Source organism: Plenodomus lingam, assembly GCF_022343315.1.
Source record: "Plenodomus lingam strain CAN1 chromosome Unknown contig_11, whole genome shotgun sequence".
NCBI classification, from domain to species: domain Eukaryota; kingdom Fungi; phylum Ascomycota; class Dothideomycetes; order Pleosporales; family Leptosphaeriaceae; genus Plenodomus; species Plenodomus lingam.
In genome coordinates, this window is record NW_027093929.1 from 1,247,280 (window position 1) to 1,269,836 (window position 22,557).

At 36.1% G+C, this 22,557-nt stretch overlaps 1 protein-coding gene across 1 annotated transcript; it reads right to left on the minus strand.

Moving 5' to 3' along the window:
- Positions 1 to 62: 62 nt before the first annotated feature.
- On the minus strand, positions 63 to 2,969 carry IAQ61_000846 (uncharacterized protein; the record flags this gene model as incomplete). Its single annotated transcript, XM_003842448.2, has 1 exon — positions 63 to 2,969. The coding sequence occupies one exon, from the start codon at positions 2,967 to 2,969 to the stop codon at positions 63 to 65; it is 2,907 nt and encodes a 968-aa protein (XP_003842496.2).
- Between the last annotated feature and the right edge of the window lie 19,588 nt (positions 2,970 to 22,557).

A 22,557-nucleotide genomic window follows, 5' to 3' on the forward strand; every position in this document is an offset into this window, starting at 1 on the left:
GTGAGCTCAAATTGCCAATTCATATCACGTAAGTTTTGTTAAGAGACTGGAATACTTCGGATCTAAACCAAGATGATATCCTCTCCAAGCATCCTGACCGGCAACGCAGAAATCAACGCCTCAGGCGTCCGAAGCTTCATCATCTCTGCCTCCGTAATCCACATATTCATACGTCCGATTCTCTCCCAACGCCCCTCCTCATCAGCTCGACGTAGAACAAGAAAACGAGCAATACCATCGTACACAAAAGGAATCATACTTGTCAACACCAGAACGATCCTGAGATGTCCACTCCTGTAATCGTTCACTAACTGCCTCTCGATGATGGGAACAGATAAGTGCACACTGACAACCTTATCATCCAATCTACGCCATTCTCCGGGGTACTTAGGGTGCTTCAGATTCATGTGTCGCAACACAAGAGGCTTCCTGATGGTAAGTTGCCATGGTTTTTCTGGGTCACCAATTGTGTGCACTGATGTCCAGCCTGCGAGCGTTGTAGCACTGCTTCCGTCTGGTTCATGTAGAATCATTTCTGCCGACCAAGCATAATCCATTGAGCTGACCCACGTCTTGCTAGTGAGCGCCTTGAAGAAGTCGCTGTGATTTGGATCAGTGGCTGCTGTCTCGAAGCCGCAGCCTCCTTGGCCTGTAAAGTTCACTCCAGGACCTGGCTGCTTAACCATGAAACCCATATTCTTATTGGCCGAGTTTGCATGTGACGTCTTTGTCTGCTTCTCGTTGCAGAATTCGACCGTGCCTTGCCATCCTGCCCAACTCCAAGATGGAAATTGAGGCCGCCTTGTACAATCTCCGATGACTATTCCGGGTTCATGACTACGCGATGTATCAATATGAGTCCAGCTTGAAAGGGACAGCGCGAAGGTATGTTGAAGTCCAGGTTTGTCGTTGGCACATGCGCCTGCCCAAATCGGCAGACCAAGGAGTAAACACAGGCCATCGTCCGTGATGTACGTGTTAGCAACTCCCGTGAACGCGCGGAGAGTATCACCTGGGTCTGTAAGATTTCGGCAAGTGAATGCTTGGATGTGTCCGTCTAGTGTGACGACTTGATCGTCGACATTATCAAGCTTTGGTTGTTGAAAGCCGTATTGTAGTTCTGATTCATCGTGCAGGTCGTCATCGAAGATGCCGGACAGCATGAAGTCAGCCATGCGAGCGCCGGAAGGCTCATGAACATGGCCAAGTGCAAGATCCACGCTCTCGCACACAACCATTCCCCGACACTCCCAATATACTTGTTCTTCCGTAAATACCAAACGGCGATTCGAAAGAACCCCTTCCTGATACGTCCAGCCACGCGTGGCCCATGTTGATTGCTTGATTGCCAATCTTGGCTCCTGCATCGTGGAGACCAGAGTGAGTGTACCGTGCGTCTTGTTTGGGGGCAGTGATCTCCGTGGTTTCGATGAGGGCGTTAGAGGCTTCTGTTCGATGGGCATATCAGAAATCTCGGCAGGATCTAGATCCCAACCCTCTGATGCCGCACATTCACGTTTGAAGTACGGAACCAACTCTTTCAAGGGTATGCCTATACGACGTGCTAGCTCAGCCTGCAACTCCAGATACTTCTCAAGATTTTCATGGCCATCGTCTTCTGCCATTTGTCGGAAGAACTCAAGATGGCTCTTTGGTATGTCGTATTTGTCTCTCAACTTTTGATCCTCCAGCAATACTTCAAAGTCGAAATCCATCTTGCCAACAAGGCCAAATCGACTGTCATCCAGCCAATGTGTCTCACCAACAGCATCAATGGCATAGTCCTCCCCAGAGACGCCTATGCGCTCCGCAATGGAACCGGACGCAAATTTCGCAGGATTCTTGCCTTTGGACTTGTTGCTTGATTGGCTGAGTTGAACGAAAGGCTGAGACTTGCGCGGTGTCGCCCCCACACCCGATAGCCCTGACCTTGCGTCGCCGGTCGCGCAGACGATTGTGAACTCGGCGCCGGCATATATGGCGTCCATTTTGTTAATCAGTTTCAACTTTTCCTTTGAATTAGACTGATCAATACAAGTCCTATCCACCCATAGGAACCTTTCGCCCATCCGCCTTGTTACCTCGATAGCATCCATTATGGTCTTGGGCCAGTCACCCGATGGAGGTCCCCACACATAGCTTAGTGCAACGTATCGTTGTGACCATGGTCGCTCAACGATATCTGGGGGGAAATTGAGACTTTGACAATCAATGACCTTGAACCCTGGCAGTGTGGTGTCTCCATGCATTCGGCGCGCACAACCAACATGATGACAACGGCAACGACCAAGCCAAGCTCGTAAAAGACCAAAACTGACACGTGACGGAAGTTCCCGGGGTACTATCAGCCTCTGGACGTTGGCTTCCGGAGCCGTTAAACGGTAAAAGGCGCCGCTTTTTGGAAGACCAGTCTCGAACCATCGTACAGGCACTGCAGTTTTCGGTATGGTCGATATCTCGGGGACAAGCGCCATGAATACATTGTGGTCGAGAGACATGGCGCGCACACGCTCCGCAACGGTCTCGAAACGTGTTGCTTCCCATGGTCGACGCGTGAGCTGGCCACGAATATCTTTCCTACGTGGTTCGAAAAGGTAGCTCTCGCTACTACAGAATGCCATAACCTTATATGTGCCTTTTCGAGGTTCGGGTGTCATACGAGCGAAGAAGTTGCATAGCTTGCACAGAGTGGTCCGAGATAACCGATTGCCTAGTGAGGTGACGAAGTGGAAGTCTTTCAGGTAGACGGGGTCACTATCTCTCTTCCGAAATGCCTCAAGTGACCGCTTATTATCACCGCGCCGAGCGTCCTCATATAATTCATGGGCTGCGTTGAAGCTTTGCCCAAGGTCAAGCTTTTTGCATTCAAAGCAAAGCGTGTCTGAGCTTCCCGAATCGGGGGAGTCTTGCCAGGGTGGCTCGCATCTGAACGTGAAAGAGAAGTCGTTCTTCAATTCTGCCATTGCCATAATTTTGTGCCAAACAGGATAATCATGGAGAAGTCGCACAAGCGTTGAACAAATGTTTTGAGGGAGTGCGATGCATGTCGACCATTCTCAAACTCTACCGGTAGGACTGCCATTGTATTATAGGGAATGTAGAAAGAACGAAGAGCTGAGGTGCGCTGAGTCCATGCCTGCATGATGGTGCGGAAAAGGTAACGATAATAGACATGGGTAGGCGAGCCTGTATCGTTTGACCACCAACATCAGTGCACTGCCACTGTCGATCTTTTGGCCTGAGGAAGCAATGAAGTGTAACAGGCAACAGAATGATAATCGGTTTGATTGGGCAGAAGACGGTATGCCATCAACTATTGTTGTTCGCCGTGGCTTATATTCTTCGGCGATTCCAAGCTGGCGCCACTTGCAAGCTTGCTCGACGCGCGCGCCTCCATCTTCCGCTCATATCAGACTCGGAGGTCTTTCAGCTGCTCCTAATCCCGACGAAGCATCTGCATGTGTAGACTTGGCTGCTGATACTTGATCAGGCTCCAGCATTTTCTAAGCATTCATTACTATCGCTTGGCCTAGAAGCCAAATTCGGCGAATTCCAGGTCAAGGGGTGCCTGTGTCGACACTCAGAAATGAGGAATTTCACGAAGCTCCTCTGAAGTTGTTGAATAAAAGGCGTACTCATAAGAACTATCTGCCTGATCCGCAGTCGCAGATTTGTGTCAGGCGGCAATGCTGTTTATAGGCCGGTCCGAGTGCTACCGTCGGGATGAGTATCGACTCCGATTGCTTAGGCATAGACTCCCGTTATGATCCATTGAAGACCCTCAGCCAGCATATGAATAAGATTTTGTTTTCCAACGGATGTTGCGCGGGATTGCTCGAGTGCGCTGGTGGTCAACCTAAATATCACCTTCTTCGATACTGCCCGGAATATTGCTTCACGAATTCAAAAATGAAGAGGCAGGGGAACGCAATCATGGAATAAATGTAGTGGGTGGGCAACTCCGGCCCAAGGATTAAGGGGATTTGCTTTTCGACTACGGAAGACACATAGTCGGCAACAATCAAGCTAATCAAGCCTCTAGGTTACCGAGGCTGCGCGCGAAATCGCCGTGTTCGCGTACCAGCCATCCTAATGTAACGACTTAGGTAGGTAGGGCATCCAAAAGGTATCCTATACGACTTAAAGGCATATAGGAGTGCGCGTCTGTATAGAAAAGGATAAGATTCCTACACCTATAGGTCTTGTATAAAAGGATAAGAAGAATATACCTATCCTAACTATAGGCGAGCTATTCTCTATATATATTAGTAAGTTAGGCCTTTATTAGGCCTAACTTAGTATAGAATAATAGGCAGGTAATTCTACCTTAATATTATACTACCCCCTTCTATAAAGAAAGGATAGTCCCTATTCTTAGGATTAGGTTTAGATCCCTTATTAAAGAAAAGCTTTTTACAAAATATATCTACCTTTACCTCTACCTTTACCTTTACTTCTTCTTCCTAAGGTATAGACTCTTATCCCTAGCCTATATATAACTAGCCCTCTACCTACTAACTTTCTTATTTCTATATCCCTAATTTTTTAATTATTTAACCTAATCTATCTAAAATCTAGTAAGTATTTAATCTATATAATTAAGTAGTTACTAATTTAAATTAGAACCTTTAGCTATACTAGTACTAGTATACCGTTAGGGAGAGTAACCCATTCAAACCAGGAGAAGTAGGAGGGGCAAGGTTTAATAGTAGTAATCCTATAGTAGAGGATAGGGGTTCAATATAGCAATATAAGTAAAATAATAATATTATAGAGTTAAAGTTAAGTCTACTAGAGTTATTATTATCCTATCCTCTAATCCTTTATACCTTTATACTATTTAATCTACCTAACCTTTTAGGCTAAGCCTTGTTTTCCTCCTATATATCCCTTACTACGGCATAAACCTCCCCCTCCTTTAAGCTTAGCCCTATTAAGCTTAGACCTTACTCTCCTCCTCCTAGTCTGCGACCCTAGTTCCTAGCTTGTTAAGCTTTAGGTAAGGGAGTAGGAGTATCTAGGGTCTCTAATCTTAAACCTAAACTTAACAAGATAGTTCTCCTCTACGCCCTAGCTAGACTTCCTAGATAGCCTAGCCCTAGACGCCTAGATCCCTCTACCTTCTATTCCTCCTTAATAGCTCCTAGATACTTTTTAATAGTATCTAGAGTCTCTAATTGCTTAATCTATCTATTATACCTCTACTACTCTCCTGCCTTAGTAGGCTATACTCCCTTTATACTAAAGTAGGATTAGTCTAGTACCCTAGCGTCCTTGTCTTTACTAAATATAAGCTTCTTATTCTTAATATAGATAGCCTAATTCTTCTTTAACTCTTTTACTATCTTAACCTAACTCTTCCTAATCTATACTCCTATCTTTTCTCTATTTAAATCTCCTATTAGGTACTTCTAGATCTCTACCTTTACTAAAGGGTTATCCTATTAAACCTAATATATAATTGCCTTTAAGATCTAGGTTAGGTAGGTAGCCTAGACGTCCCTAGGAAACTGCTATTAGACTCTACTATATTTAACTAGGTGCCCTAATAAAGTCTTTAGGGCTATACTTATCTATAGGTAGGCTAGTGCAATCTCTATATATATCCTTATCTCTAGCACCTCTATTATTATTATATTATCCTGCACTTTTATATACTATAGTAGAACTGTACGCTATATTTAAGTAGTAGGTCTAGTAGATCTATATAGTATTACTAGGCTTATAATCCTTACCTATCCTTTTTAGTAGATCTCCTTCTCCTATTTTACTATAGGGCACTTCTCCCTTAGCTCTTTAGGCTAGTGCACCCTATCTTCCTATGCTTAGATATAGGCCCTCTTGTTCCTCCTTAATCCTCTATCTATCTAATTTACCTAATTCTTCTATACTTCTTTAAACCTAATTAGAAGCTTAGTATAGTTATCTTAGTCCTTGTTATTAAAAAAAACTAAGCCTTAGATTATCTTAAGCCCTCGTCCTAACTACGCTACCTTAGAAAGGTTCACGTCCACGTGACAAAAGAAGGTCTAGTCTCCTACCTAGGTGTACTTAGTGTAGTATAGGTATAAGATTAGGTTTGTAGTTTCCTAGATTATAGTGTATTAGAGCTAGTATCCTATATCCCCTTATACTAGCTATTAAATAATAGAGTAGTATATAGTCCTGCACTACCCTAAATTAGCTACCTACTTTATCTCTCTTAAGTGCTATTTATATATCTTAAAGCACTTATCTACTATCCTTACTAGTTCTAGGTCTTTATAGATCTAGGTAAAGGTATCTAGGGTTATACTTCCTTTCTATAAAAAGCCTTAGTAACTCTACTTAAATCTTATTACCTGTTGTAGTTAAGCCTAGTTAATTATTAGTGCTATCTTCTTTAGCTAGTAGTAATAAGCTTGCAGATCCTTAGAGGTGTAATCTTAGTTAAATAGCTTAGTAAAAGCTACTATAGTAACTAGGTTAGCTTATAAATTTCCCTATTCTCTAGGCTTATAGTATAGCACGTTTAGCTATCTATTACTTGCCTCTATATTTAGAGTCTAAGTATAGAGCCCTATCTTGCTAGTAATAAACTTTAAGTAGCTAAAGTATACCTAATTTAAATCCTATACTATCCTCCCCTTAGCGTCCTAGATAGTGCTATAATTAGTAACTTTGTAGTACTATACTTTAACTAGCTTCCTTTGCTTAGTGTTGTTAAGTGCGCTACTCCTAATCCTAGTAGTAATTAATTATAGTGCAGAGCGTTAGTTTTTATACTAATAGGGTGCTTTATTCTTAACTATAGCATGCTTATCTTTAGTAATACCCTCTTCTTCTAGTATTATTATCTTAGTGTCTAAAGTCTTATTAAGTTCCTTAAGTAGTCTAGGTAAAGAGTTGCGTAATTTATTTATTACCTCTATATTAGTATCCTATAGTTATAGGCCTACTACTATATATTAGCTAATAATACTAAACTCCTAGTAAACGTTCTCTCCTATCCTTTTTAAGAGCTAGGCAGCGTGTCTTCCTTATGCTCTTGTTATCCTCTATATAGGCGATTCTACTAGAGATTCTTCCTCTAAGATATAGGTAGCTAATTTAATTTCTCCTAGGGTAGTATCTAGTATATCCTCTATCCTCTTCTTATAACTCTATAACTCTCTTGCTATACTTCCTAACCTTAATAGTCCTCTATTCTAGACTACACTCCTATCTAGTAGTATAGTCTAGGCACGTCTAGCGTAGGATATAGTCCTAGGTAGCTAGTTATAACCTAGATTCTTAATCTCTTATATTACCCTCTCCTCCTCTACTTTCTTTTTAGCTACTTCTCTACTTCCTTATAGAGAGCTAGCTAGGATATCTTTAATTTCTTTTAGCACTAGTATCCTATAGTTTATTAATAACCTTATGCCCTCTTTTTATATTTATTTACTTAGGGGGATTATACTAAGTAGCACCCCTACCTAGTTCTCTAACTTCCTATACTATTACAGCACTAGGCGCTAAATCCTAGCGTAAGCACTATCCTCCTCTCTATAGCGTATATTAAAGTTACGTAGGTTGCTTATACCTTTAAGTATTAGTCTAGGTAGGGTATATAGGCCTATTACGTAGTAACAAATAATTACCCTAATATATTGTAAGAAATAGTCCTCTAGTTCCTCCTTTACCTTTAAGATAGTATCTACCTTTCCTATTAGCTTAGTAATTATAACCTAGACCCTATACTAGTTAGTAATATTAATAAAATTATCTTTTAACTAGTTTTAACCCTATATTCTATAGTATACCTCTAAGTTTAGGAAGCTAGTAAGCTAGTCTAGACCTACGTGATATAGGAGGTACCTTACGTCTATATATCCTTAGTGTGTCTAACTAACTTATAGGGTAAATTAGCTTAGGTATTTCTAACTAAATTTAGCGTAATTAGTGTAGATATACTATATTACTAAGCGTATTTTATTAAGTTACTTCTTATATATATTGCGCGCTTCCTTTATAAATAGGTACTATAACCTAAAATTAGCTACACTACTATATAACTATATAAGTGCTAGGCTAGACTCTATAAAGCTCCCTACTACTATTATTAATCCTAAAGTTTTATTAAAGTGCTCCCCTAGTGCTCCTATAAAGTTATCTATAATATTCCTCTATTATACAATAGTGCTTACACGCATCTTGTTAATCTAGCTACCTATAGTTACACCTCCTTTCTATAGAAGAGGGATACCTTTATAAAGTGCCTAGGTCTGCGTGTTAAACTCTTTAGGCTAAACTAAGTCTAACCTTTTAATAGCTAAAAGACTCCTCTATTATAATATATGCTAAAGGTCTAGTGCGAAACTTCTAGGTGTTATAGGCTATAGCTATAACCCTCTAGGTTATAGGCTTAACCTTAGGGACTGCAGGGAACCTATTAATATTAGGGATCCTAGTAAACTTAGCTTAACTACTAGCTGTTTTCCTTTCTAGACTTCTAATAACTATTTAGGGCTTATTATTTTATTTAGGATCTTCTAGTAGTAGCTTTGTTAGATACTTGTAGTTTTGTTAGATATCTAAAGTTTTTAGTATAGTTTATTATAGTAGTAGTGGCGCAGGCAGATTATATATAGGAACACGCGTGCCTTCCTATTATACTTGCGCCTTCCTATTATTCTCCTACCTTTACTTTGTTCCACCTTTACTTATTTATTATCCTTCTACCTTTACTTATTTATTACCCTTCTACCTTTACTTTCTTATTATCCTTATTATAATTACTTGTCCGCGCGTAGGTAGGTAGTTAGTGTAGCTAATTAGAGCGTTATATATCTAAAGGGTTAAATTAGCGCACCCTTTAGATACCTATTCAGGACTAGCGCGCTTCCTACCTTCCCCCTACTAATCTTACGCCTGTCCTATAGCGCATCTTTTCCTAAGTTTTAATACTAAAGTATTAATACTATTAACTCTTAATTATTAATTATCCTCCTCTTAATTACTTTTACTAGAATCTAAGATATTAAAATATTAGTATTCTGCTTATTCTTTGTCTAAGAGCGTCCTAGGCCTAATCTTAAGAGTAGGACTACCTATATCTAGTTATAGGATTTCCTAGTCCTAATTCTCTAATTTAGCTTCCTTATTTTCTTCTCTTCCCTCTATACCTAACTTATTAAACTACGTAGGCGGCGCCTAGAAGATATACTTATTTTCCTATAGTGCCCTATCCTATAACTTTATAAGTCCTTAGTCTTCCTAGTTTACCTTATCCTAGCTTCTCTAGTAGAAAATCTTTACCCTCTAGCCTAGCGTTATATATGCGAACTTAGCTCTATCTAAATCTTTTAGCTAATACGTCCCTAACTCTAGAAAGCTCTACGCTACTAGGTATAGACCTAGCTATTTGTTACTAAGTTTCCTATCTCTAGATATATCTATTTAGCAGACTAAATCCCACAGTAGTACTAATAAGCTAGGGCTAATTTCCTCTCTTTAAATTTCCTTATAGTTATCCTAATATTCTTTCTTCTATAAGCGTAGCCTCTTAATTCTTAATACTGTATCTTTAATAAACTAATCTCTTAGGTTAACCTAGGTAGCCCTTACTACTAGTAGCTAAGCCCTATCTATTATCTACCTAAAGGGAAGCGTCTGCTATATTAGAAGAGCTAGTTTAATTAGGAGCACTAGGTTCTAACTAGTAACTAGCTAGTATGCAGAGTATCTAGTATTTTCTTAAATAGATATTTAGTTAGCTAGGAGTACTATTAGTAGATTAGAGACCTAGCTTCCCTAGAGCTTTATAAGTGCGTTAATAATTAGTTTATACCCTCCTTTAATTTTTCTATTAGCCTAAGGGTTATAGGTAGAGATCTAAACCCTACGTATGCTATAGATAGTAGCTAAATCACAAATAACTTTTTAGAAGTTAGGCCTCCTATTAACTATAATCCTTCACGCTATGCTCTATCTATATAGGATGTCTTCGTATATAAATTTAGCAATAGTTTTTAATCTATTATTTAGTAATACTTGTGCTTTAGGCTACCTGCTTAAATAGTCCTAGGCTATTACTAGGAATTATTTCCTAGAATTATAAGGTATATAGACTACGTTAATAGCTACTATCTCCTATAGCGTATAGGAGTAGGTGTTAGTAAGTATGTTAACCTTCTTCTTGCTACTTCTTTTCTAACACTTATAACACGTACGTAGAGTAAGCCTTACTATCTTATATATTCTTTCCTACTAATATTGCTAAGCTATTATTAAGTAGATAGTATTTACCCTATAATAACTAATAAGGCGATATATTTCCTATATAGTAGCAATCCTAATATCTTTATTATTAACTACTTATCTTACTGCTATATTTTAAGATATCTTGTAGAAGAGGAACCTATCTCTTATAAAGAAGTTTAATGCTTGTTTCTTCTATACCCTTAACTCCTTCTGCAGAACGTCTAGGATTTTAAACCTAACTAGAAACTAGGTAATTCCTTCTAATTTAGCGCTATATTTAGGACGTAGTACTTTATCCTTTATTAGATTATATAACTTAATATTAGCAATTATATGCTTAATAAAGTCTTTAATATTATCTTTAGTTTTATCTAGGGGTTCCTATCTATCCTCTTTTAGATATTATAATAGAGCATCTGCAACCATATTCCTCTTGCCTAGAATATATTAAATTTTAAAGTCCCACGCTAAAATAGTAGCAAGCTACCTATTTATTACTCCTTCTAGTATTTTGCTTAAGGACTAATTAAGCTAAGTAATTAAGGTTTAAGCGTCTGTCTTAATAATAAATAGTGTTCTATAGAGATAAACTCTAAACTTTTTTAGGGCCTATAGCATAGCTCTACACTCTAGCTTAGTAGAGTGCTACTTTGCTTTAGACTTTAACTATACGGTACTTTTAAACTAGCATAGATATTACCTTCTATCTAGCCCTATTTGTTCTAGGGAAGCTCCTACGCCTTCCCTACTAGCGTCTACTATAAGGTAGACAGTCCCTCTAGTCTTATAATTAATAGTTATTAGCGCTAGTGCTGTAGTAATAAAATACTTAAGCTCTTTTATTGCTACCCTCTATAGTTCTTCCTATATCTACCTAGTGTTGCCTTGCAGGAGTATAAATAATAGCTTTGCTTAGATAGTAAAGCTAGGAACCTATATCTAGTAGTAGATATAGATCCTAATAAATATCTAGACTTCCTTTATATTTCTATATTCTAGCTATTTTACAATCTTTTCTACCTTTATATAGTTAGGGTATCTTCCTTTAAAGTAAACCTTATAGCCTACAACGCTAAGATAAGCTATACCCTAATAATATTTCTTTCCTAAAACTATACCCCCTACTTGCTTAATATCTACTAGGACTTAGTTAAGCTGCTGCATATGCTTAAGCACAAATCTCTAGACCCTAGGAAGCGCCTCTTTGCCCCTATAGTTAGTCTTAGGCCCCCCTACTATTACATTGTCTATAAATAGTATTATATAAGGGGAATAATTATATAGTATTTTTATTATAATTCTCTAAAAGGCTACTACTAAGTTTGTTGCTCCTTGTACTATAGTGTAGGATTATAGTAGGCTAATAGGGGTGTATATAGTAGTTATATCTCTACTATCTAGGTAAAGGGTAATCTAGTTATATCTTAAAAACATGTCTATTAGGGATAATATCTTGCACCTAGCAAATTTCCTAGAGAATTTATCTATAGTTAGAGGTAGGTTTACGTCCCTTTAGCTAACCTTATTTATATAGATAGCATTTTAGACTAGTTAGTGCTTCTTATCTTTCTTTACTACTAAGAAATATAGGTTCTAGTATAGACTATTACACCTCTTAAGTGTTCCTTAATCTAGACGCTCTTCTAATATCTAAACAAATTCTTCTTCTACTACCTTAGCTACTAGGAAACTACGTATTTGCTATGCTTTATATAGGATTATCTTTATTTAGTAAGGCAGGCTAATGTCTTAAGTAATATATCTACTTTCTCTAAAGTTAAAGGCAATAGCTACTTCTCTATTAAGAATTATTTCTTAAAATAGAGTCCTTTCTACTGCTAATAAGTCTAGACTAAATTTCTATTCTTGCATCCTCTTAGCAGTTAGCCTAGACCCTCTTAGAAATAATGTATATCTTTTCTTAAAAAGATAGTTAAAAGGGCTAAGGTTAACTCTTTCGCGAATACTAAGCTTTAGTAGTTAGTTTTCCTTAGCTACTATTTTCTAGTCCTCCCTTCTAAACTCTATATCCTTATCCTTCTCTTTTAGTTTGTCTACTAGTTAGATTTTCTTACTAACTTTTTTATACTTAGTGCTTACCTTAGTAACTATTTACGCTACTTTTTATTATATACCTTAATTTAGCTTACACATTACTAATATTAGGTTTAGCTCTTAGATAGCCTATAGGTCTTTGCTTGCCCTTACACTATATCCTATAGTTTATACTACCTATTTTTCTAGCATCTTTTTATCTTCTAAGGTAAATAGTTATCTATATTTACTAAATCCTGCTTATAGCTCTATATAGTCTGCCTCTTGCAGAAATTTTAAATATGCTATATATTCTGCTATACAGCATTTATCTCCTAGGTATTAATTTTACAGGATCTCTTTCCTAAGCAAGGGTCCTGCTATTAGTTTTCTAACTTGTCTTCCTCTTCTATTTTATCTCTATCTTCTAGCTTTAGATCTAAGGCTATAAAGACTGCATTCCTTTCCCTATCTAAGAATAGTACCTAGCAGGTGACCCTCCTATAGATATTGTACTAAATAGCTAGCCTAGTAGAGGTATACTATAGCCCCCCTAATATAGCTAAGTAGGTTAGGTTTATGATTACCCTAAAATAAGTTAGGGTCTCTACCTCCCCTATACGTACTAGCATATTCCACGCAGTTCTAATAAATAGGTCTATCCTGCTATTAGCTATAACTACCCCCTACGTATACCCTAGGGTCTAGGTTAGTATCTTAATAGGTACCTATAACGCCTGCGTAGCACTTAACCTTAAGAGATTTATTTATACCCCTATATTAATTAGGTAGTTTACTATATTCCCCCTTATACTAGTCTAGTAGGTTAGTAGTTCTGCGTGGAGAGTTATCTAATTTAATTCCTAGTTAGCGTAAGGCTTATCTTTTTCTTCTTGTATAACTAAATCTTTTCTATACCTATCTAAGTTTTGTCTAAATTAAAGCCTTGCTTAGGCGTTAAGTACTTCTAGCATTGCAAGCATATTGCGCTAACCTAGCGTAGGGTTCTTTACCTCTAGCTCCTCTAATTAGTTAATATATCTAAAGGGTGAAATTAGCGCACCCTTTAGATACCTATTTAGGACTAGCACACTTTCTAGGACCCCTAGCTCTACTATATTTACCCTACTAAAGTGGTTATTATCCTATAGGACTTAAGTCTAGGGTTCCTATAATAATGTCTTGATTTATTCCTATAGATAATCTTGCCCTAGTAGGTTAGCTACTACAATTCCCTAGACTTCCTGCCTAAGAAAAGTAGCTGCTATTTAGTTTAGGCTTAGGCGTATTATTCCCTTAAGCTCTTTATTCTTTACTTCTTTAAACTATACTTTTCTTTTTATTATTAGCAGGTCCTAATTAGGCCCTAAATTTGCATAGCCTTTACCTATATTATCTAGTAGCTAGATTATTGCAAAGGGGTCTGTATAGGCCTAGGCTAGGTATAGAATCTCTAGGGTCTCTTTAAGCTCTATCTCCTTACTTACTTATTCTTCTTAGTTTACTAGGTTTTGTGCTAGTCTTCCTCGCCTGCGCTTCTAGATTAATCCTGTCCTTACTTCTTCTAAGACTTAGTCCCTTTGCTTTTCTTTCTCCCTTATAGAGGCGTGGATCCTAGGTGTATTCTTATCTGCTAATCCTAGGATAATATATCTTAAGTCTATATAATCTAGCGTTATTACTACTAGGTCTTCCTTACTAGTTTATAGTATTTAATAGTTTAAGAACTACTTATATTCTTTTTAAGCATCCCCTAGTTCTAATCCTTAATTCTAGGAAGATATCGTGTTAGCTCCCGCTCTTTTTACCGCTAGGTAGTCTAGTCCTTAAGTTTGCCTCTACTACTAGCCTCTTAAATCTATTCTGTTAAATAGTTCTAGCTTAACCTATAACGCTAGCTAGCTAAGGATATCCTTAGTAACCTTATAGTATTTACGCAACTTTTTCTTTATCTAGTAAAGAGTAAGGTTCTATAGTGCTAGCTTAGTAACCTGCCCTAGTCTTTTATATAATAGTCTATAGTAAAATATCCTAGTCCTTATTTCTAGATTCTAGGAAGTGCTTACCTACCCTAGCGCTATAAGTTCTAGCTAGGGGGGGTAGTCCCTTACTAGGTAGGTTTCTAATCTATATATATTATAGGTAGGTAGTTTCTTGTTATACCCCCTATAACTCTATGTCCCTAGCTAAGTAGTTAACGTTTGCGTAGGGCCCTAGGTTCTTAGCTAGTTTATTAATAAGCCCCTAATTACTATAGTATTCTAACATATTCCTTGCTCTATCCTAGCGTTAGTTATATATAAAATAAAGTAGAGCTAGTTTGCTAGGCTTTTTAGTAGCAGGCCTATTACGTAGTGTTCCTATAGCCTGTTAGCCTTAGCTAAACTTATCTTTATTTTTCCTAGTACCCTAATTAACTAGTCTATTTCTAGGTTAACGTTTAGTAGTAGTTAGGTAGTAGCTTGCTCCTTTCTAACGCCTTTTGCTGCCTCTATAATATCCTCCTTTATAGGCGTAGCTTTTGCTAATTCTAATATCTAATATACCTGCTAAGTATCTTCCTCTATTTAGCTAGCTAATATATGTTTTATTCCTTCTCTTTACTAATAGATTCTTTTAATATAGGCATAGATCTTCTCTAGCTTATAGCTTGCTACCTTATTACTATTAGGCCCTCCTAGTATACTAAGTAAGACTAGCTCTTTATCTACCTAGGGTAACCCTCTAAAGAAGAAGAATCTAACCTTGCTTTCGTGTAGCTATTTAGATACTAGGCAGGCATTGCTATACACCACAAAATTAGTATAGTAGTCTAAGAGACCTAGGAAGTTCCTAGAGGCCTCTTATATATACGCATCTAGGAAGGTTTAGGTACCTATCCTTTAGGCTATATCCTAGTCCCTCTAGTGCTCCTTTATAGCTTCCTATAGCTCCTCCTAGTCTTGCTTCTAGTAGGGTCTAAGCTTCTTTACAAATATTCTATATATAGTATTATAGAAGTCTAGTAGAATTTTTAGCTAATCTACTTTATCTAGCCCCCTATTTTCTACCTAGTAGTTATAGTTATCTAGGAACTCTATAACCTCCCTCCCCTAGAACTAAAAGTTAGTTTTCCTAGGCCTTATAGGGACAAGGACTCTTCTTAGGGGTCTAGAGGTTTCTATTTTAGTTAACCCTAGGGTAATATTACTTTCTCTAGGTATTATTCCTAGTAAAAAGGATAGGCTTAGTTAAGGTAGTAGGCTTCTATAAATATTAAAGGAGGTGTATAAACTAGTAATATTAATTAAAATTATTAGATAAGTTAGTATCTGCTTGCTTATATTACTTCCCCCCTTTTCTGTCTCTTACTTTTATAGACTGTCTCCTCCTCCTTAGTAGCTATGTCCCTAACACCCTTCCTAAATAGTGCTAGCACTTATATTTATTTTTAGTAGATTCTTGTTACGTTAGCAACTTTAGCCTAGCCCTATTTTTCCTGCTAACAGCGCACACCACCCTACAGCCTTTGTAGTAGCTTTTCTATTAGTAGCAATGTTCTAGGTGTTCTAGCACTTCTAGTATTGCTAATACTTCTTGTAGTTCTAATTATTCTAATAGTTCTAGTTTTAGTTGTTCTAGTTTTAGTTATTCTAGTTTTAGTTATTCTAGTTCTAGTTGTTCTAGTCGTTCTAGTTCTAGTTATTCTAGTCGTTCTAGTTCTAGTTATTCTAGTTCTAGTTGTTCTAGTTCTAGTTGTTCTGGTTATTCTGGTATTCTAGTGTTTTCTAGTTAGCCTCTTAGTATTGTTACTCTGTTCCTACTAACGCGCGTTAGCCACGTCCTAATATAGGCCTACTATTTTTGCCTTAACAATGTTAATTATTAACACCACCTATTTTTTTTAATTTTTCTCTGCCTTCCTTATACTTAGAGAAACGTCCTCTTAGTTGCATGCTGCTAGGCCCTCCCCTTTACTAAGATAAGATAAGTTCCCCTTGGGCTTTGCTATTTATACTGTTAGGGAGAGTAACCTATTTAAACCAGGAGAAGTAGGAGGGGCAAGGTTTAATAGTAGTAATCCTATAGTAGAGGATAGGGGTTTAATATAGCAATATAAGTGAAATAATAATATTGTAGAGTTAAAGTTAAGTCTACTAGAGTTGTTGTTGTCCTATCCTCTAATCCTTCATGCCTTTATACCATTCAATCCGCCTAACCTTTTAGGCTAAGCCTTGTTTTCCTCCCATACATCCCTCACCACAGCACACTAGTACTACTAGAAGTCCTTCCTATTACTTATCGCGCTCTCTATATAAGGGTAGTTAGGGCTCTAGCTAGGGGTAGGTTTAATAATTTTAATTTTAAGTTAAAGAATTCTAAGAAGTGCTAGTACTATATCTCCTAGAATAAGTATTATAATCTAGTAAGTATCTAAGTCTAATAGGGTTCCTTTACTAATCCTAGTAGATTCCTTCTTTTATTAGCTAAGAGTACTTTACCCTTAGGGGTGCTCTAGATAAGTACTATAGCCTAGTAGTAAACCCTGCTAAAGGGGATAAGGATAAGGAAGCTATAGTTGCTTATTAGAAGGATATTAAGTAGTTTAAGGCTACTATTTAAGAAACTACCTAAAACCTAGCTAAGTGCGTTACTATTACTAATACTTAGACTAAGAGTATAGAAGCTACTAAGATCCTTATAGCTACATATTATACTACTATATCTAATTTATATTAGCTTTAGAATAGTATCTATAAGATAGTCTTAGTAGTTAGGGGCTTAACAAGGGCTATTAATAAACTTAAGGAGGAATTAGCACTAAATTAGGAGGTAACCTTCCTAGTGTAGGCTAAGATAAAGGTATTTTATAAGAAGGAGTCTAAATTAGTCCTAGCTCCTACCCCTACTTCTATACCTACTCTAAACCCTACTATACTAGTTATCTAGAAGCTAGCTAAGAAGCCTAGTCTAGGTGCTATCTTAGCTAATATAGAGTCTAAACTAGGTTCTAATAGAGAGATAGATATAGAATAAAGAGGTTTCCTAGGGGTAGTGTCCTAGGAACCTTAAGGGTTCTAGGTTAGTTCTAAATAGGATATAATAATAGATAGTAATAAGAATAATAGTAATAAATAGTAGTTAATAGCCTAATATATAGCTAAATAGGATATAAATTAGTTCTAATATTAGATATAATTATTATAAAGTAATATTAGATCCTCTTTACCTTTTTCCTAGGCTTAAATCTATCTTAGTAAGCTATATAGGGGACCTAGCTAATTTAGATACTATTAGTAGAATATCTATAATTTATAGGGAGCACCTATAAAGTTAGAGGTAGGATACTAAATAGGATCTAAATTATATCTAACCTACTTAACCTTATATTTTAGCTTAGATTAATATAATTTACTAGCTAGGATTTCTTCTACTTCTTATTCCTCTATACCTTATATAGGGGTACTAGGGGGTTTTAGAGCCTCTTATCTAGGTAATAGGTCTTAGGGATCTTTATATAGTATATTAGGGGACAAAATATTATAGATCTTAGAACTAGGTAGTAATAAGAGGTAATACCTATTTCCTACTTATTCTAATACCTTAAAGGGACCTTCCTATTATTTAGATAGTTTTTAGCTAGGTTATAAAATAGCAAGATTAGTAGTAGATAGATAAATATAGTTACTAACCTTCTAGTTAACTAGATAGTAATAGTAATTAGTAGTAGAGCGTATTTAGTCTTAAGCTCTTTCTATATTTTCTTTAGTAATCTTCTATACGTTGTGTATCTAAGTAGTAAGGGATAAGGCATCCTTATAGTTTAGTTTCTCTAGTATAGTAGATAGGGTCTTTTTTAGTTTCTAATACTAACTTTACTTTAGTAAGGAACTAAAGAGGAGCTAATATAGAGCTATACTAATAGATAAATATAGAAGAGTACTTTAGGCACAGTCTATTATAGGTAGTAGCTTACTCTAGTTATCCTAGTAATAGGATACAAAAGGCCTTAGTCTCTAATTAATATACTTGTTTATAATCTTAGTTTGTCTATTAGTCTATTTATAGTAGGTAGTAGAGAGCTTAACTTTAGTGCCTATAATCTAATAAAACTTAGACTAGAAACTAGATATAAACTAAGGGCCTTAATTAGAAATAATAGTATCTAGAGTGTGTCTAAATTAGTACACCTACTACACAAATAAGGTAGCTATACCTTAGGCGTCTATAGTTTTGTAGCAAGGGATAGTAATAGCTTGCTTTAATAGGCGATTAATAATAACTATAATCTAATTATAACCCTATTAATCCTAGGGAGAATCCTTAAAATTAATGCATAGGTGTTGCATTAGTAGACTAGGGATAGGAAGGGGGTGTAACATGCCTAGGAGTTAGTGTTGTCTTAGATGCCCTCTCCTGCACAGGATACAATTCTAAATATAGCGTTTATAGGTAGTCTCTATACCCTTCTAGTAGTAATGTTAGGCTAGAATCTAATAGGTTTTAGTAGCTAATAGGTAGGTAGTAGACACTTAATTATAAGCCTTACAAATTAGTCTAGTATATAGGACTAATCTAGCAGGCATATAGAGTTAATCCTAGTAGAGAAGAAGTCTATTTTCTATCTAATAGTGCTTAGGCAACTCTAATCTTTCTATTAGGAATAAGGACCTATTTTCTTAAAGAAGAGTTTTAATAAGTTCTAGGGATCTAAGAGTTATAGGGTTCTAAACTACTATAATTAAAGTAAGGATTAGTAAGAAACACTTAGCTAGGTAGTCTTGCGCTAAGTTAGAGTTAATTTAGGGGTATAACCTATCTAGGCTAATTATTACTTATAAGCAATTATCCCTTTAAGTAGTCTTAAGGTTAATTATATCCTATTCCCTTCTACTTAGGATATTAGCTTAGGCGTTATAAGATCTAGGAGTATACTTAATTTAGAAGTTAAAGGGACTTATAACCTCTAGCTATCTAGCTTGCCTAGCACTAAGGACTTTAGTTAATATAAAGTACTCTAGTACTTAGTAGTCTATATATACTCTAATAAGGTGCTAAGTACTTATTAGGTTAGCACGCTATTTCTTAAAGGCGTAGATTATTATAAATAATTCTTTATTATAGATTTCCTAGTTAAGTTTAGAACTAGTAAGGGTCTAACTAAAGAAGGATATAGGGTACTATTTCCTATTAGGATGCTCCTGTAAGAGGATAGCTGTAATAACTCTATTAGAGGCGTCTATCTCTAGTTTTAGAGGGTACTTAGGATAGAAGTAAGCTAAGCTTAGGATTGCTAGCAGGGCATTCCTAAGCTAGTTAAAGGCTTGTTAGTATTCTAAAGTCTATACAAATAGGGTAGCAGGGCTCTAGAGAGTAGTTAAGGGCTTAGCTATCTTAGAGAAGTTTTCTACAAATTGCTAGTAGAATCTAGTAAATCCTAGGAAGGACTTTACTCTAGTTATTACCTTAGGAGCGGACTAGTTTTAGAGTACTTTAACTTTGTTAGGATCTACCTCTAAGCCTTTATTAGTAACAATATATCTAAAGTAACAGGTATAGGTTATATAGAATTCGCTTTTCTTAATATTAGCCTATAATCTAGTAGAATAAAGACGCTTAAGGACTTTTTAAATATAGTCCTTATAAGTAGCAAGGTCTTTAGAGTAGATAAGGATATTATCTAGATAGGTAATATAAAAGTTATCTATATAATCTATTAGTATATTATTTATATAGCGCTAATAGGTTACAGGTCTGTTATATAGCCTAAATAGTAGGACTTTATATTTATAGGCACTATACCTAGTGCGGAAAGTAGTGTACTCCTCTAAGTTAGGGTCTATTTAGATCTTATTAAAGGCAGCACAAAGATCTAGCTTTATAAAGATTTTTACTTTAGCTAGCTAGGATAATAGATTATCTATATAGGGTATTAGATACACGTCCTTTTATATTAAGCTATTAAGCTTATAGTAATCTATATAGATCCTAAGGCCTCTATTTAGCTTCTTAATATATAGGATAGGAGAGGTAAATAGGCTCTAACTAGTCTTAATAAAACCTTTCTATAGGTGCTCTTATATATATTCCTTAGTAGCCTAGAGTTCCTTAGTATTTTAATAATAGAGGGGACTCTAGTAGTTTAGATAGGGTTCCTCTAGGACTATCTTGTAGTTATAAGGCTAGTAGATTAGAGGTTTATTAGCCTTAGCCTTGTTAAAGACGTCCTAATAGGAGTTATAGTTATATAGGAGCTTCTAATCTAATAAGGTGTGGTTAAGAGTATCCTATTTAGATAGGGTTTATAGCTAACACTTAATCTTATACAGGCTAGTAGTAAACAATTTATTAGAAGATTTTTTATATTTAAATAGAAAGTATTAGTGGAAATAGTAGCAATTTAAAATTTTGCAGGGGGGGTAATAGTTAGCAATTAGACTAGGGTAGGTAGTGTAATAGGTTTAGTAGCAGCCCTATAAGTGGCTAGAATTTTAAGTATACCACGTATCCTGTTAATTATACTAGGACTGTTTTAGTTCTAGTTCTCCTCTTAATCCTAAAGGGTGTCTCTGCGCAAGATATTATAGGTAACTAGAGTAGACGGCACTTGCTAGTAGAGTTATACTAGAATTAGAGGTGCAGGGTTGTAGGTTAGAGGATATTTCTCTAGCTAGATTAGTTAAGATTTATCTGTATTAATTAGGATTTAGAACTATTTTAGCTAGTGTTGTCTAATAATATAATCCTAAGAACCTAAGTCTACTATTATAAAGGGGCAGTTATAAACCTTTTAGCTACTAACTATTATATAAAGCTAAATATAGTAGGTAACTAGGGAGGTAATCTAATCCTAGAACCCTTTAATAGTAAGCTTATATAGTAGCTTTTAGATAGGTACCCTAAGTATAGAAGAGATATTATAAGCAATTTTTAAATTAAGAAATAAGTAACCTTAGGCCCTAGTATCTACAATAGCGTTTAGGTAAACAGTAGATCTATTAAGGCACAGGGTTATACGTGCAAGTAAATAGGAACTAATAAATAATTTAGTTAAGGAAAGGTTTAATAGGTTATATTAAGTTAGGCCTAGGAAGGAGGATCCTCCTAGGCGTTATTGTTTCCTATCTAATAGCTATCTAAATTACTTAATTTAGTAGTTTCTTCTTCCTTAGAATTCTTAATAACCTATTCTATATCTATAGCCTAAATCCTAGGGGGTTTAGGGTAGTTACTAGAGAAGTGCCTAGGCTTTCTATAATTATAGCAAGTTACTAGGGTTCCTATTATAGTAGCGCTAGGAGTGGCTAGTGTAGTAGATAGGGGTTAATTATTTTAAGGGATAGTGCCTTATTATTACAAGTAGGGCATATAAGGTTTAGCTATTAAAGGTCTATTATAGGGTTTCTAATTAGCGTCTAAATAGGACTAGTTTCTAGAGTGTTAGAAGGGGGTTAGTCCTTTTCTAGATAATAGAGTAGTCTAGGTAAGAGTAGATAAGGTAGGGTATAAGCAGCGTTCTATATTAAAAGTAGTAAGATAATCTACTATAGTCTTAAAATTATTGTGCTAATTCTATTAGAAAGCAAGGTTTAGCATCCTTAGGGAAGGTGTGATCTTTATCTAGAGGTAGTAATACTACTCTAATTAAGGTACTTCTCCTCTAATAGCAAGACTCTAGAATTATAACTTAAAAGTAGGGAACATCTCTATATTAGTTATGTACAGGCAGTTAAATACAGTCTAACTCTTAGCTATCTTATTTCTAGTAATAAAGTAAGTTTAAAGGAGGGTAATTATTTCCTTAGCTTTTTAGAATTAAAGACTTAGGGAATTAGATAGGTAACGTAGCTCTAAGTATTCTCTTGCTAGTCCTAAGTAGTGTCCCTAGACTAACGCTATCTAAGCTCTAGAAGAGGGGTAGTAATTAGCGTTAATCTCTAGCCTATCCTAAATAGATGCTTGCTATTATCTAAAAGTAGGGTTAGCACTATTACTAAGTGTAGAGATATTTAGCGTCTTTTTAGATTATCTCTTAGCTTTTATAGTATACACTATAGGGTTTAATATAGTAGCTAAGGACTAGCCTAGTTAGGTAGTACCCTATATCTCCTCCTTAAGGGAGGTGTTGTATAACTAATTAGTAAGTTGCTTAACTTATTCCTCTAACCTCTCCTTTTTAGATAGGGTTAATATATATTTATCTTTAAGGGAGGTGTTGTTATAGACTAGCCTTAAGGGAGAATGCAATGAGCGTTAATAATAGTATTTAGTATCTTAAAGGAGAGGTAAGCTCTCTACGCCTTTTTATAGGTGTGTAGC